Consider the following 17,471-nt stretch of genomic DNA (forward strand, 5'->3'; position numbering starts at 1 on the left):
TTCATGGGGGCACTGATATTTCATGGCCAACAATTGGTTTTTTAAAGGCCTTGTCATTTCAGATTGCCATGGGGTCCGGTTATTGCTGCTCTAAATGTGTACATGAACCTGCCTCCCAATGAACTTACTGCAGTGGTGCTAACTTGTCTTGACACTCTTGCCAACAGTTCTAGTGGCCCTGTGTGTAGTCACCGCACAGGTTTTGTGGAGGATTCAGCCTAAACTTCTGGGATGAATTTCTATGGACAAGAAATATACTGGCTTTAAAAATTAAGAGGTTTGATTCTGTTTTGAATATGGATATCAAATGAATCTGAGCACATGACATTTTAATGCCGTTTGTCTTTTCAAATAGATTTACCTTCTAATGCATGTGATGACAAGACTTTGCTCATCAGCTAGAACATACATTTCAGAGGAGTTGTTACCTAAAATATTACCATAAGGCATAAGAAAACACACGATTTAAGTTGCCTTTCATGAACATAATTAAGAATTAATAAGCCAGTACCAGTGGCTAGTCCCCAGAATTTCCACTGTTTTGCCTTTTGTGACCTGTGTTATTAAAAGTCCATTATTTTTACAGACTTTATTAAATTGGATCTTATTAAAGCATTCTATATTTGCATTTGGTCTTTCATAATTCATTATTATTATGACATTTACTTTTTACCATCAGATCTGAAAACATATCATAAGCTACCCTTTTCTCTTGAAAGAAATGCTAATTTCAAACAGTCCTCTAATAGAAGAGAAAAGCTTTATCAGTTTTTTCATTTATTCCAGATCGTGTTAAGAATACTAATGCTAGACTTCAGTATGCTAATATCTCTGAGCTTTTTTTGGTCAAAAGCTTAGAATTATTATTTTTATCCCATACCAAGTATGAAACTAGAAGACCTCCTACTACTGGAGAAAACACAATTCTAAAGTACAATTCTTGATTCTAAGGACTTGTGAAAATGTTGCTAAATCCTGTTTAGTCTAGGATGATGCCGGTTAATTTAACTTTTACCACCCGGTATTTGTCCTCTTTAAGAAATTCTTTCCTCTTAAAATTCATTTTGTTTGTTTTTCTCATAGTTTAGGGTAATATAGGGTGTGTGGCCTGCTTTTCTGTAGGATAATCATTTCTATACCATTTGTGATATAGTTGAAAACAATATAGTAAAATTTTACATATTGATATCGCTGTCTAATTTTAATATAACTAATAAAACACTTAATGAATTTTTTCTTAATGTAGTGATAAATTTATTGAATTCCAAAATGAAACTAACTTTGGATTTTGTCTCATTTTAGATTTCTGACAATGTGCAATAGACACTTCGGCAGCGTTGTTGCACAAACCATTCGGACTCAAAAAACAGATCAGTTTCCACTTTTTCTGATTATTATGGGAAAGCGATCATCTAATGAAGTGTTAAATGTGATACAAGGTAAAGTACATGTCACAAGGGGAGTAGAGTGTCTCCTTATGTATTTAATAACCTTATAATATTTACCATCAAAGCTGATAGTAATTCTCTGTATTGGTGAATATCTTTGCATTTTAAAATATAGAACACCCGGAAGAAGAATATCGTCAAAAAGTATAGGTGCTATGAAATATGAAATATGCTGCATGAAAATCCAACAGAAACATCTTAATAAAACTGCACAGCCCTTGGGACATAGGATAATCATGTTAAATATTCAGAATCGCTAAATTTTCTAAACTAGAAATTAAGCCATAATCAGTCATCAAATATGATATTTCATTCATACACACACACACACACACACACACACACACACACACACACACACACACATTTCTTGCTGTAATGTTGGTTGGTTGAAGGAAATCCTTATCTTTAGTTATTTGGAAAAACCAGTGACTGGATATTGTGAATTGAATAGTTCACAGTGGCAGTCGTTTCTCCTCATTTGTGTCAATCCATGTCTAGAATGCAACCCTGAGGTATGAAGCTATAGGATGCCTGTCAATTTAATCACAGTGCACACATTCTTTACCAAAAAATGAGTGATATTTTTTATGTTACTAATGTATCCTAAGGATTAGTATAAAAAATTCCTTTATACATGGCAAAGCTTAAATTGAAAACAGTATCTTCTTGTGCCACAGGGAAAAGGATGTTTCAAATGCTCCAAGCTAAAGCTTGTGTCTGAGATACTTAATTTCTGCCTCTATTTAAGTCACAAGTTCTGTAGCAGATAATGTAATGGAGGAAGGGGTATAAATTCAAGTGCCTTTAAAACTCAAATAAAACAAAACCTCTGGTATTTTATGTTTTCTCTATAGCTAGAGCATTCACTTTCACAAACAATGTTAAAGAAGACCTGCTGTGGGAACAAAATGCATAGAGTATATAGATAATGAAGATAATATTTCATTCCTGTTTTCATATTAATTAAGATAATATTTCATTCCTGTTTGTTGTAATATTTCCAGCAATATTACAGTTGGTAGTGGTTCTCAAAGCATGGTCCATGGACCCTAGAGGTCCCCTAGATCCTTTCAGGGAATCTGCGAGGTCTATTTTTGATAGACTCTTTTTGCTTTTTTTTTTAGTGTGTTGACATTTGTACTAAGTGGCACAAAATCAGTGCTGTGTAAAACTGCTGGCATCTTAGCACAAATCAAGGCCATGATACAGAACTGTACTGGTAGTCATATTTTTTCACCTCCATGTATGTGCATTTTTTAAATTATTATTTTATTAATTTTTAAACGTCTTTATAGTTTGTATGAAGCAATGGGGAGACATTTCTCCAGGATGAACAAAGTGAGTCTGTTACTTCAAGAAAAAGAACTGACAACGTTTGTTGCCAATGATAAAATTTGAGTTTTTAAGCAAAAAGTTATATCCTCCATTTAAGATTGACAGCTTAAATACTTTTCTGGTGATGTCAATGGTGATGATAATAAATGTGATTTTTTTGATATCATAAAATTAGATGTGTCAACATTCAGAAGAAATGCATGACTCTGTGAACCAATATTTTCCAAATGACCAATGCATATTGTTATAAACTCATGCATGAGTAAAAGATCCATTCAAAGGGCAAAATAGAGCAGTGGATTTTAGTATAACAAAGTACAATAAGTTCATTGATAATGGTTTCAAACTCCTCACATACCTAACCTTGAAAAAAATTCCACTTGTCAGTTTGGGTGTATTAAAGAAAAATATCTACAATTATCTATTAAAATACTCCTCCTTTTTCCAACTATATATCTGTGTGAGGCCATAATTGCCTCATAAATTTCAACCAAGACAACATATTATAGCTGGTTTAATGTAGATATAGATATGAGAATCCAGTTGCATTCTATTAAACCAGACATTAAAGAAATTTGCAAAAATGTTTTAAAAAATTACATTCTTCTCACTAAACTTTTTCTTTTGGAACATATAGTCATTTTTCATAAATGTGATATTTATATTAACAAATTATGGCTTTATTATTGTTACTTTTAAATGAATTGATAAATATGTTTTAGAAATTTCAGTTTTAATTTCTAACACAGTAAATGTTGGTAACCATAACCCACATAAAAATTCTTCAGGGATCTCAATAGTTTTTAAGAATATAAAGAGGTTCTGTTGCAATACGCTATAAAAAATAAATTTTCCCTGAACTGCATTAACTGGAACCTTTCTCCATCTTGGATCATTAAGGGCTCAGGTATAAAATACCTTCAAGTATAGTTTGGCAATGAGCCCATATAGTTAGGGCTGAAGCATAGTTGATAAGCGGTGGCTTTAAGCCTGAAAATTAATGACCAGTGTGTAGTCACCTGTAAAATTATGGTATTTCCCCATTGATGATTCTAGTACCCTCAACAAAGTATTCATGCCCCATACTCGTTGTTAGTCACTACAGTTTACAAATAAGAAATGGAAACCCAAAGATTTGCCTGGTAACAAAATCTACGTTGAAGTTTCTCTTATTAAACTTTTTGCCATTTGTTATATCTGTTAATAATAACTATCAGTGGTTGTGTGTGTGCCATGTACCAGGCACTTTACATTATCTCTGATCCTTCTAAGAACCCTACAGAGTTCTGTAGGGTTAACAGATTAACCTGTTAATTAATTATTTATTCTGTAGGATAATCCTACAGAGGTAGTGTTATCTTCATTTTGCAGATAAGGAAATTGATCGTTAGAGAGCTAAAGTCACTCCCTCTTCTCTTATTCATTTGTTTACTAAGTGAATATTTATTAAGCCCTTGTCCTGTGCTAGGCAATTTCTAGGTACCTGATCATGTAGTTATAAGTAGCAGAACTAGGGTTAGAACTCTGACTACAAAACCAGTTCTGCTTTCTTGGTAACATGATATCACACCAAGATAATACTTGTTCTCTAGCTCATTTATTGAGAGAGTAGTGCTGATGTGACCAAATTAGATTATTTCTTTGGCTAAGGACCACAGCTGCTCCCTAACCGCATGTTGCCAGTGGTCATAAGGGAAACTGGGAAAGGACCATTGAAAGAATATGTTAGTCAAACCCTACTCTGGAAGAATACAAGCAAGGATGCTTACTATTTGTTGTCTCATTGGTGGCCATTCCATTAACGGGACAAGAAGACACCTTCTCAGGCCCTGGAGAAGATAGGCTCTTTTGCCTTTAGGTTTGAAAGAAGAGAAAAATTGCTATATCTTTATGTATCTTCATGAGTTTCCTTCTCTCTTGTAGATGCATCCAAAGGAAATAACAGAACTTAATGCATGCAAGAAATGGCATATATGTGCTATATGTTTGTTACAGACTTGGACAGGGAATAAAATAGCATTCAGGAAAATCAAACATTACAATACCTTCTCCATAAAGATTATAGAATAGTCATTTGAAAGCAGCTGAAAGGGAAAAATATCAATTGGGAAAAAAAAATTTTTTTTTTTCAGAAATTGAATTACTGCTTCTTTTCACCAAAGAATTTTCAGTGATAGGAGATAATTCTAAGTAAACAGTATGCTAAGATGGCAAAGGAGACAGGCTTCTGAGTCAGACTCATATGGTTTCAAATCCTGGCCCTATAACTTAACCAACTTGACATTGGTTAGTCAGGTTACTTGAGCTCTCAAAGCCTCATTTTCCTTTTCTTTACAATCAAAATCATAATAACACCTTCATGGAATTGTTGTACAGATTAAATGAGATTTTATATCTATAAACCTAATCACTTAATGTAATTTGTTTGGCTTATAAACAAATGGTAGTTGTTGCTAGCGTTATTAAGTAGATATGTTTTCCTAACTTGAAAGATACTTTGATCCTTATGACTTGGATATTCTTCTTGTAGTGCTGGAAGTGCTTCTTATTAAGTAAGAGACTGTTCCCTCAAATCTAAGTATTCTGAAATTTCAATTGCCAGTATACTGCTTTGTTCTCTTTCTGAAAATATGAAACTTTTCAGTGAAAACATGAAAGTTTTTATTAGCATGCCAATCTGTAATTTTTTTAGAGTGTAGTTATTCCTTACTGATTAATTCTAGAATGACTTTCCATTTTATAATGATCTTAATGTGAAGTTTGGCTTTCTCCATGTGTTGCTAGGTAACACAACAGTGGATGAGTTAATGATGAGACTCATGGCTGCAATGGAGATCTTCACGGCCCAACAACAGGAAGATATAAAGGATGAGGTAAGGTGAAAGGTTAAGTAGACCTTTAATAGGATTTTGTTGAGATAATTTGTCAAATGGTGATGCTTGCCTATGTCATGATAGATAAATAAGGCATTGATGAAGATGTGTTTCCACATGAACGAAGGATTTTTATGCCACTGAATTTACCTTTCAGTCCATTCTTTTCATGACCTAAGACCCAACAACTTGTTTAACTTTATGGACATTTATACTTTGCTAGATTTGATGGCAGGAAGTCAATTTACAGGAAACGAATTCTGAAGCATGTTTACAGAAGAAACTACAGTTCAGGAAATCCTATCTATTATATGGGTTTTACACTCACTTTTAAGGTCCTCTTACTCTTTTTAAGTATTGAGATTGATTAGCAATAAACACATTTTACAGTTGAACATATTTTTGAAGCACTGTAAGAATTAGTAAAAAGATCACCAGAATTCTGAATTTAGCAGTCTCCCGAACATATTTAGATGATATAGATGAGATGAGCATGGAACCTCAAATAGAATAATAATAATGGCAATATTCATAATGACAATAGTAGTCAACACACTGAATATCTGTAATGTACTAGGCACTATGCAAAGCACTTTACATTTATCATCTCTTGTGATCCTCAAAACAATCCCTTGAGGTTGCATATGAGTCAGAGTTCTGGCTGGAAACAGATGACACTTTAAACCTGGGTTATTTGAGAAGGGTTTAATAAGGGAACTATTTATAAAGATATGGGCAAAGTTTATGGGAGTCAACAATGGATAGTACACTCTAGGGCTAAAGGAAGCCATTACTACCCTTAGGCCTAAAGGCCTAGGAGAGGGTGGTATATGAAGAGGATTGCTTCTTTTAGAGAGATATAGCCAACTCTTGGTGACCTGGTAAGGAAGAAACTAAGGAATAGCTTCCCTTTACTTTTATACTCTGATCTCCTGCTAGTACCTCCTATTGACCTAACCCAACTAGAAACTGAAAGGCAGGCAAGAGAACCTCCCTGGGCAAAAAGCTAGGTAGAGCATGGATACTGAGGGGCAAATGGAACATAATCCAACACAGATTGGTATTGTCGTCTCTACTTTTCAGATGAGAAAACTGAGGATCAAAAAGTTTAAGTTAATTTACCCAAGGGTCACACAGCTAGTAGGATCTATAATAATCTCAAGTAATTATTAGTGCTTTATCAGTCAAGAAATTTCTGGATTTGGAAAACAGTCTCAAGATAAAATATGAAACAAATCTTATCATTTGTTAATTTGAGATGCTAAGTTTGTATATCCATCAAATTATTCTTTTTAATTTTCTCTTTGTTTTTTAATTTTAAAGAAAGATTTACATAGAACAAATAAAGTAGAGTTTGATTTCTGAGCAATGATGAAAAGTTTCCGCATATAATGAGTGTTTTCAATACAATACTCCTTAGCTATTACAAATGGGAAACACGTAAACAATTTCCATTTAACCTTGTACTGTTGTATTTAACTTTATTTACTTGTCTCTGTTTTCTACTAACTAGACTATGAGTTTAAGAGCAAGGGTTGTATCGTATTCATGTTTGTAACTCTGTCTTCTTACACTGTACCTAGGACAACGTAGGCACTCAAAAAATGTTTGTTAAGTGATTGAATAAATGAATAGTTGAAATAATTTACATGAAATAATGTGACTTGAAAAAATTATACTTGATTACAATGATATAAAACCTGATGTATCCACATTAACAAATATGAAAATTCTGAGCACTATACCTGGAGTTTTAATACTCAGTAGGTTCCTTTTATTACTGTAAAAATGCTGTTTGTAATTTTTCTTAGTAGTGTTTCATTTACTCTGAGGGAAAGGTAATCGGGTATTTGGTAGAATAATGTTTATCTGTTACTTTATAAATTGACACTGACATTTTGAAATAATGAAGTACTGTACTTAGTTAGGAATTTGTAATAATAGGTGTGTTGCCATTCAATATCACATTTATCCTGGAATAGAGGCATTGATTGACAATAATTCACTAAACACATTCTTCAGCCATTTAAATCTTGAGTCTCATTAGTACTAGATTTACAGATTATGCTGTATAATAATATGAATGCACAATATTTGCATGCATATTCCCAGTTCATTCTTCCATTTTAATTTGTGTTCCTCATAATTCATTGGTAAGGAAATTGACTTTAATTCATTTAATTAAAGCACAAAACTTAATATGAGGGTTACAGGAAAAATCTAAGACTCCGTATAATTGAAATTTTTTATTGAAATTTAACTGCAAGAGATAAAAGATTTCTCTTTGTTTTTGTTTTCAGAGTGTCTTATGAAAGTTGTCTTTCAGGTCATAAGTAGAGTTCCTAAGAAAAGCTTTTCTAAGTTTAAAAACTTCTTTTAGACTATGCATAGATCATGATTTGGTATCTGCTGAGTAAGTGATAAGAAACACTGTCCCTTGTAATTGTGAATTTGGCTTTACTTTTTAAAAAATTTCAAATAAGACTTAAGCATACAGTTAAAATTAAATTGTGAACACGTTTGAAGGATGGCTTCCTAGGCCTGAATTTATTTAAACTTATCTTTGGTTCAGTTACGTCCATCACTTCAATGATACCATTGTATTAGTGCAACCAGAGATACCTATATCACATAAAGCTTTTATTAAATAAAACCAAGCCCAAAGCATATTCATACTCTGAGTCATTCCTCAATGGCTCATAATGGACTAACCTTTATATTGCTAATTGTTCTGTCTCTAACCAGGAAGTATAAATTATGTATGAGCCTCTGTTTTGACAGAACTATCCCCATATAGATTTATTCATAGACATTTTTATTAATGGTATTAGTTTGGTTTTGTAAGTGTTTACTGAGCATCTATGAAGAATATAGCACTGGGCTAGGTCCTGGGGACAGAGAGGTGCTTTGCTGTAGTGAGGGGCTATTGGCAAAGAAGGGATGAGGAGAAAAGCAAATATCACTATATGACAGTGGCCACATTTTAGCATCTGTTTTTGATTACAGCTTGGTTCCAAACAGTAGATGCTTTCTAACATGTAAATGGAGTCAGTTTTTTTCATATGCACTAGTTTTTTTAGCCATGAATAATCTCAAAACCTCTGATTATCAAGAGTTTATTATACTTAGCTCTTGATCTATTTGTTGTTTCATTCATTTGTTCATTCATCCATTCAACACTAATTTACTTAGAATCTCTATCGTTGGTGCAAGAATTACCCCTTTCCAGCCTAACCACACTGATTAATTTGTATCTAAGCAATATCTCTGTAATTGTCAAAACCCACATGTTGCAGATCAGGGCAGATTTCAAGGTCAGGAACAGCATTCTCATTTCTTTGGTAATTCTAAGAATATACTAGTGGAACATGGGCAACGTATGCCAGAGGGGCCTTTTTAGGCTTACCCTTTAAGGATTCTGATTTGAGACTTAAAAACAGTACTGCCGGGTTTCCCTAGTGGCGCAGTGGTTGAGAGCCCACCTGACGATGCAGGGGACACGCGTTCGTGCCCCGGTCCGGGAGGATCCCGCATGTCGCGGAGCGGCTGGGCCCGTAGGCCATGGCTGCTGGGCCTGTGCGTCCGGAGCCTGTGCTCCGCAACGGGAGAGGCCGCGGTGGTGGGAGGCCCGCGTACCGCAAAAAAAGAAAAAAAAAAAAAAAACAGTACTGCCACAGCACAGGGAGGGTAGGTTTATTGGCTCAAGGCAGCTTTTTGTGTTGCCAAAGGAAATTGTTGGCTTTGTGTTTGCCCCATGGAATGTGTAACTTTTTTGTCCTAAGTTTTGTCTTTATCTTACTGTTTGAAGCACTGCACTCCTTTTCCTTTCATCTGTTTAAAATCTCACCATCCTCATACCCATTCTTTTTCCAGAACTAACAGTGGTAAACAGGATACAGATTCTGGCTTCTGTTGATGTTTTCTTTAAAACAGGAGGAAGTCATCACAAGATAGAGAATAAAAACAGTATCTTTGTGCAAAAACTAAAGCAAAACATATACAACAGACCAACCTTTAAAAGGATCTTTCACTATTAGGCTTCTTTAAAAATATATCTGGACTACCTCCTGAAGCTAGCAAGAATAGTATCAATAGTTTTGTTTAGGAGAGTTTTCCCTTATATAGCTATATATAAATCTATATGTGAGATTAGAAACAAAAACAAAAGTCAGTATTCTTAAACATCAGAATTTCACTGAAAGTGTAAAAGTCAGAGAAGATCTAATACCCAGAAGTAACTTTAAGGAAGAAGAGCTAGTTGAGTTAACTGTTAATGATTCGAGCACTAAATGGATAGCTGAGTATACCATAGATGGCTTTCCGTAGGTGGTTGCTTTCTGCTCATAAAAGGGTGGTTGTTTGTCGGAGTTTTTTTTTGAGATATCATTGACATATAACATTGTATTAGTTCCAGGTGTACAACGTTAATGATCTGATACTTGTATATATTACAAAATGATCACCACAATAAGTCTGGTTAACATCCATCACCACACACAGTTATAATTTTTTCTTGTGAAGAGAATTTTTAAGATCTATTCTTAGCAACTTTCAAATATACAAAACAGTATTATTAACTGCAGTCACCATGCTGTCCATTACACCCCATGACTTAATTATTTTATAACAGGAAGTCTGTACCTTTCAACTAACTTCATCCATTTTACCCTCCTCCTAAGGAGCTACTCCAACCCACTCACTCTGATCTCTGCCAACCATCAATCTGTTCTCTGTATCTTGATTTTTTTTTTTTTAGATTCCACATATAAGTAAGATTATATGGTATTTTTCTCTGACTTATTTCACTTAGCATAATGTTCTCAACGGTCCATCATGTTGTCAGAAATGGCAAGACTTTCTTCTTTTCTGTGAATGAATAAGATTCCATTACACACACACACACACACACACACACACACACCACATTTTCTTTATCTGTTTATTCATTGATGGACATTTAGGTTGCTTAGATGTCTGAGATATTATAAATCATACTGCAGTGAACATGGAGGTGCATATATCTTTTCAAGTTAGTGTTTTTGTTTCCTTCAGATAAGTACGCAGAAGTGGAATTTCTGGATCATATGGTAGTTCTATTTTTAATTTTTCTGAGGAAGCTCTATACTGTTTTCCATCGTGGCTGCACTAATTTACTTTTCTACCAACAGTGCAGAAAGGTTCCCTTTTCTCCACATCATCGTCATCACTTGTTATTTTTTGTCTTCTTGATAGTAGCCATTCTAACAGGTGTGAGGTGATATCTCATGGTTTTTATTTTCCTGATAATTAGTAATGTTGAGTACCTTTCCATGTACCTGTTGGCCACCTGTATGTGTTCTTTGGGAAAATGTCTATTGAGAACCCCTGCCCATTTTTTAATCAGATTGTTTCTTTTGCTATTGAGTTGTATGAGTTATTTATATATTGACTATTAATCCCTTATCAGATACATGATTTGCAAATATTTTCTCCCATTCGGTAGCTTGCCTTTTCATTTTGTTGATGGTTCCCTTTGCTGTGAAACAGCCTTTTAATTTGATGTACTCTTCTGTGTGTATATTTTTGCTTTTGCTGCCTTTGCTTTTGGTGTCAGATCCAAAAAATCATTGCCAAGACTGATGATAAGGAGCTTACTACTTTCTTCTAGGGGTTTTATGCTTTCAGATCTTAATTCAAGTCTTGAATCCAATTTTAGCTAATTTTTGTGTATGATGTAAGATAGTGGCCAAGTTTCTTTCTTTTGCATGTGGCTGTACTGTTTTCCCAACACCATTTCTGGAAGAGACTGTTCTTTCCCCCTTGTATATTCTTGTCTCCTTTGTTGTAAAATAATTGACAGTATATACATGGGTTTATTTCTGGCCTTCCTATTCTGTTCCATTGATCTATGTGTCTGTTTTTATGCCAATACCATACTGTTTTGACTACTATAGCCTTGTAATATAGTTTGAAATCAAGGGAGCATGATGCCTCCATCTTTGTTGTTGGCTTTTTTCTTCTTAAGATTGATTAGCTATTAAGAATCTTTGATGGTTATATACAAATTTTAGGATTTTTGTTCTATTTTTGTGAAAAATGTCCTCGGAATTTTGATAGAGATTACATTGAATCTGTAGATTACTTTGGGTAGTATGAACATTTTTATTCCTTGGTATTTTATTCTTTTTGATGTAGTCATACATTGGATTGTTTTCTTAATTTATCTTTCTGATAGTTTGTTGTTAGCATGTAGAAACATAACAGATTTTGTATGTTGATTTTGTATCCTGCAACTTTACTGAATTTATTTATTAGTTCTAAAACGGTTTTTTGGTGGCGCCGCCTTTAGGGTTTTCTATATATAATATCATGACATCTGCAAATAGTGACAGTTTTACTTCTTCCTTTCTAATTTTGATGGCTTTTTTTTTTCTTGACTGATTGCTCTGGCTAGGACTTCTGATACTACGTTGAATAAAAATGAAAAGAAAGGAACATCCTTGTCTTGTTCCTGATCTTAGAGGAAAAGCTTTTAGCTTTTCATAGTTGAGTATAATGTTAGCTATGGGCTTGTCATAAATCACCTTTAATTTGTTGAGGTACATTCCCTCAATACCCACTTTGTTGAGAGTTTTTATCACAAATGGATGTTGAGTTTTGTTATGTGCTTTTTCTGCATCTATTGAGATGATCATATGTTTTTTATCCTTTGTTTTGTTAATGTGGTATATATCACATTGAGTTATTTGCATATGTTAATCCATTCTTGTGTCCCTGGAATAAATCCCTTGATCATGATGTAATATCCTTATGTGTCATTGAATTCAGTTTGGAAATATTTTGTTGAGGATTTTTGCATCTATGTTCATCAGGAATATTGGCCTGTAATTTTCCTTTCCTGTGGTGCCCTTGTCCAGTTTTGGTATCAGAGTAATGCTGGCCTTATAAAATGCGTTTGGCAGTGTTTCCTACTCTTCTATATTTTGGAGGAGTTTGAGAAGGATTGGAATTAATAATTCTTTAAATGTTGGTAGAATTCACCTGTGAAGCCATCTGGTCCTGGACTTTTGTTTGTTGAGAGATTTCTTGATTACTGATTTACTCTCCTTAAATCGATCTGTTCAGATTTCCTGTTTCTTCATGATTCAGTCTATACATTATGTATATGTCTATACATTTACCCATTTCTTCTAGGTGATCTAATATGTTGGTGTATAATTGTTCATAGTAGTCTCTTATGATCCTTTGTATTTCAGTGGTATCAGTTGTAATGTATACTCTTTCTGATTTTGACTCCTCTCTTTCTTGGTGAGTCTAGCTAAAGGTTTGTCAATTTTGTTTATCTTTTCAAAAAACCAGTTCTTATTTCATTGATCTTTTCTGTGGTCTTTTTATTCTCTTTCATTTCTTTCCACTCTGATTTTTTTTTATTTTTCTTCCCTCTACTAACTTTAGGTCTTGTTTGTTCTTCTTTTTCTAGTTTCCTGAGATATAGTTAGGTTGTTCTCCAACAACCTTTCTTGTTTCTTGATGTAGGCATTTATCTCTAGGAAACTCCCTCTTAGAACTGCTTTTGCTGCATCCCATAAGTTTTGTTATGTTGTATTTCTTTTCATTTGTCTCAGGGTATTTTTTTGATTCCTCTTTCAGTTTCTTCTTTGACCCATTTGTTGTTCATTAGCATGTTGTTTAATCTTTACATATTTGTGAATTTTCCAGTTTTCTCCTTGTAATTGAATTCTAGTTTTATTACTTTGGTTTGAAAAGATGCTTGATATGATTTAACTCTTCTTAAATTTGTTAAGACTTGTTTTGTGGCCTAATATATAATCCATCCTGGAGAACATTTCATGTGCACTTGGGAGGAATGTGTATTCTGTTGCTTGTGGATGGACTGTTCTATATAAGTCTGTTAACTCCATCTTGTCTAACATGGTTGTTTAACTCCAGTGTTTCCTTATTGGTTTCTTGTCTGGATGATCCATCCATTATGAAAGGGGTGTATTAAAGTCCTCACTATTATTGTGTTGCTATCTATTTCTTCGTTTAGGTCTGTTAATATTCATTTTATATATTTAGATGCTCCTGTCTTGGGTGTATAAATTTTTTTTAATTTCTAAAAAATATTTATTCATTCATTCATTTATTTATTTATTTTGGCTGCTCTGGGTCTTACTTGTGGCATGTGGGCTCTTCATTGTGGCATCTTTAGTTGTGGCATGTGGACTCTTAGTTGTGGCATGCATGTGAGATCTAGCTCCCCAACCAGGGATCAAACCTGGGCCCCCTGCATTGGGAGCATGGAGTCTTACCCACTGGACCACCAGGGAAGTCCCTAAATGTTTTGAAAGGGTTCTTCACCCAATGATTTTTCTCCATAGTTAGGCCCAGATCACAGAAGATGATGTTTTTGCTCATCTTGCTTGTATATATTCATTTCATAAATATATATTGGTCTTTTTCTATGCACCAAATGTAGGGTACCAGTAACACAGCTGTGAGCAAGACAGACAGGGTCCTTGGGCTTACAACCTAGCAGTTCCAAGTTGATGAAGCCCCAGGAGCACACAGCTAGGGTGAGCTAGACATGCTATATAAGCAATTTGACATGGAACACAGAAGGGCTCTTGCATTCTGCCAAGGCAAGCTATGAGGCAGGTAGTACAGGTAAGAAATAAGATAATAATTGTAGTCATTCTTCAAGTTCTTCCTACATATCAGGTATAGTTCTAATCTCTAAGGCAGTGGTTTTCAGTGTGTTTCCTAGACTATTGGTGTACTCAGCTGTCTATCAAGGATTCCAGGCACTTAGGTATGAACAAGCAACATAATCAGTTTTGTTCACGTTTATTTCACATTTTGAAATGTAAAATAAATTATTTTATTTTTAATTATTTATTTTAATTATTTTTATTTTTTCCTATTTCATTCACCATATCTTTTACAATTTATTAGTCTCCTCATGTACAACAAGGATTGCATTGGTTGTTTAGTCTTGACAAATACTCATTTAACTGGGGCAGTTGATTTTGGCTTCTGAACTTTCATGTCATTCATGTGTTATTCTTAAGTTTACATTCATTTTGCTTGCTAAATTAGTTATACTATATTCTTAGTTCACCAGAATTGATCGTGGCTTACATGTGGCTCATTGAAGCATAAAAACAGTGATGAAAATACTATAATTAATACTGTAAATCAGTACAGATAGTTGGAACTACTTCAACATCAGTGTAAACATAACTCAGAGAACTATAGTGCTAGTATAGGAAATGCCAAGGCAGCTGACTCTGATTTTGATGATTTCACACTAGCTTCTATAAAAGAAAATTTTGATTGAGAAGTAAATATATGAAAATTGATTATATAGGAAAAGCAATCTATTTACCCTTAGTACCACTATTTCTGTTATAAAATTTTTCATAAAAGCATGAGGTCTTCAAAGTTTTTGTTTCATTTGTAAGTAAAGCCCAATGACCTACCTCTCTGTTAAATCAATAGATATTTTCAGAGCAAGAGAAAAAAGAATACTTACCATTAAAAATTTTTTTTAAATCTTATTGCTTAAGTCAGAGAAGTTAACCAAGCCAGAAGTTGCTTACAAATTGGACTCTTTGAGGTAAAAATTGATTCAAATATACTCCTGACAAGAAACTTGTAAATCCAGCTACTACAAAGTTAACAATAGAAAAAAAAAAAGTTCAAACAAGACAGGAGAATAAGTTCCTAGGGAAGTACTTCATCAAATGGCACTGTTGGATGGCATGCAATGGCAATAGGATGGTCTGTGGAAGAGCAGTGACCACACTGTGCTCACTATCTTGCTTTTCAGTTAGATAAAACCACTATTGTGTGCAAAGTGAGAATCAGTTCTTGGCATATTGTTATACGTATATATATATATGAGGTAGAATCATCTCTTCAGTCTGTTCATCGATGAGAAATGTGTATTACCAGAGAAGTTTTAACTTAATGATTATTTTGCAAGTTCTGAGTTAGATTTTAAAAGATAAGGTAGAATCAGTATTGATGACAAAATTACTTCAAAGAACACCATCCAGAAAGTGAAAAAACAACCCACAGATTGGGAGAAAATCTTTGCAAATCATATATTTGATAAGGGACTTGTATGTAGAATATATAAAGACCACTTACAACTCAATAATAAAAAGGTAAATTACTCCCATTAAAAATTGTGCAAAGGATCTGTGTAGACATTTCTCCAAGGAAAATAAGCAAATGACCAATAAGCATGTGAAAAGATATTCCATATCATAGGTAATCAGGCAAATGCAAATCAAAACCACACTGAGATACCACTTCACACCAACTACAGTGGCTAGAATCAAAGATAACAAGTGTTGGTGAGGATATGGAGAAAGTTGAACCCTCATAGACTGCTGGTGGGACTATAAGATGGTGAAACTGCTTTGGAAAATAGTCTGGCACTTCCTCAATTGATTAAACATAGTTACCATATGATCCAGCAGTTTCATTTCTAGTTATATACCTAAGAGGAGTGAAAAGATATGTCCATACAAAAATTTGTACATGAATGTTTGTAGCAACATTACTGTAGCCAAAAGATAGAAACAACCCAAATATTCATCAAGGGATGAATGAGTTAGCAAAATGTGGTATATACATACAATGGAATATTAGTCAGCCATAAAAAGGAATGAAATTCTGATACATGCTACAGTATCAGATAAATTTTGAAAACATTATGCTAAGTGAATGAGCTCATCACAGAAGACCACATATTATATGGTTCTGGACTCATATAATAAGTCCAGAATAGGAAACTCTATAGAAACAGAAAGTAGAATTGTGCTTGTTTACAGTTGGGTGTGGGTAGTAAGTGGTTTTGGAAGATAGGAGGGTGATAGCCAGAGGTTTGTGTGGTTCCTTTTTGAGGTGGTGAATATGTTCTAAATTTGACTATGGTGATGGTTGCATATATCTAAGACATGTACACTTTAAACCATTGATTGACTTGTACACCTTAAACGTGTGAATTGTGTGATATCTCAATCAAGCTGGTTTTAAAAAAAACTATAAGTTCAGCAAGAAAGATTATGACTATTCAGATGGAAAGGATTGCACCTGAATGTCAATCTAAATACTGCTTTACTGAAATGAATAGCTAGTAATTAATAATATTCTCCTCAAATCTTAATATGGTATTGAAGAAAATAATGAAAATTGCTAATATCTTAGGCAGCTTCAAGTAGACATCTTTCTGGTAAACTGTTTAAATAATGCAAAAGGAGTCTAAGACGTTCCTTCTCAAACAAGTATACTAGTTATCTAAGTCAGATCTCAGAGTGTCACCTGGGAACTTGTTAGAAATGCAATTTTTCAGGTCCCAGCCCCAGACCTGCTGAATCATAATTATGAGGGTGGGACCCACTAATCTGTTTTAACAAGCCCCCCAGTCGATTCTGCTGCACAATAAAGTTTGCAATCCTCTGCCCTAAGGGAAAGGTATGAACATAAGTTTTTGTAATGAGGCATGTGATAAAAACTTTTTATGACTCTCATAATAAAGGTAAAAATGCAAGGGCCTTGTTCAAATTTTATTTCTCAATAGTATATTCTTGAGCATCCTAAACCTGTTTTTCGGGGCTAAAAATACCATAGTTTTTAATTTTGAGAATAAAATTTCAAGATTTCTTAGGAAAAAATGAACTGTGGTGCACATGGCTTTAATTATCAAGAGTTTGATTCTTTCCAAAAACTTGATAATCTTCTTCATTCCTCAGTAAAAGAAATTGATTGTATATAATAGAGGATGTTTCCAGTCCCTTAAGGCTTCAAGAAGAAATACTTT

At 34.0% G+C, this 17,471-nt stretch overlaps 1 protein-coding gene across 1 annotated transcript in view; it reads left to right on the forward strand.

The window, feature by feature from the left end:
* Positions 1-17,471, forward strand: part of FAF1 (Fas associated factor 1) — a 537,070-nt gene that overhangs the window by 426,662 nt on the left and 92,937 nt on the right. Inside the window, exons 14-15 of the mRNA XM_059064103.2 lie at positions 1,303-1,439; positions 5,571-5,659. Coding sequence (XP_058920086.1) covers positions 1,303-1,439; positions 5,571-5,659 — 226 coding nt within the window. The remainder of the gene's footprint in view (positions 1-1,302; positions 1,440-5,570; positions 5,660-17,471) is intronic.

This window comes from Kogia breviceps, chromosome 1 (assembly GCF_026419965.1).
Source record: "Kogia breviceps isolate mKogBre1 chromosome 1, mKogBre1 haplotype 1, whole genome shotgun sequence".
Classification (NCBI taxonomy): domain Eukaryota; kingdom Metazoa; phylum Chordata; class Mammalia; order Artiodactyla; family Physeteridae; genus Kogia; species Kogia breviceps.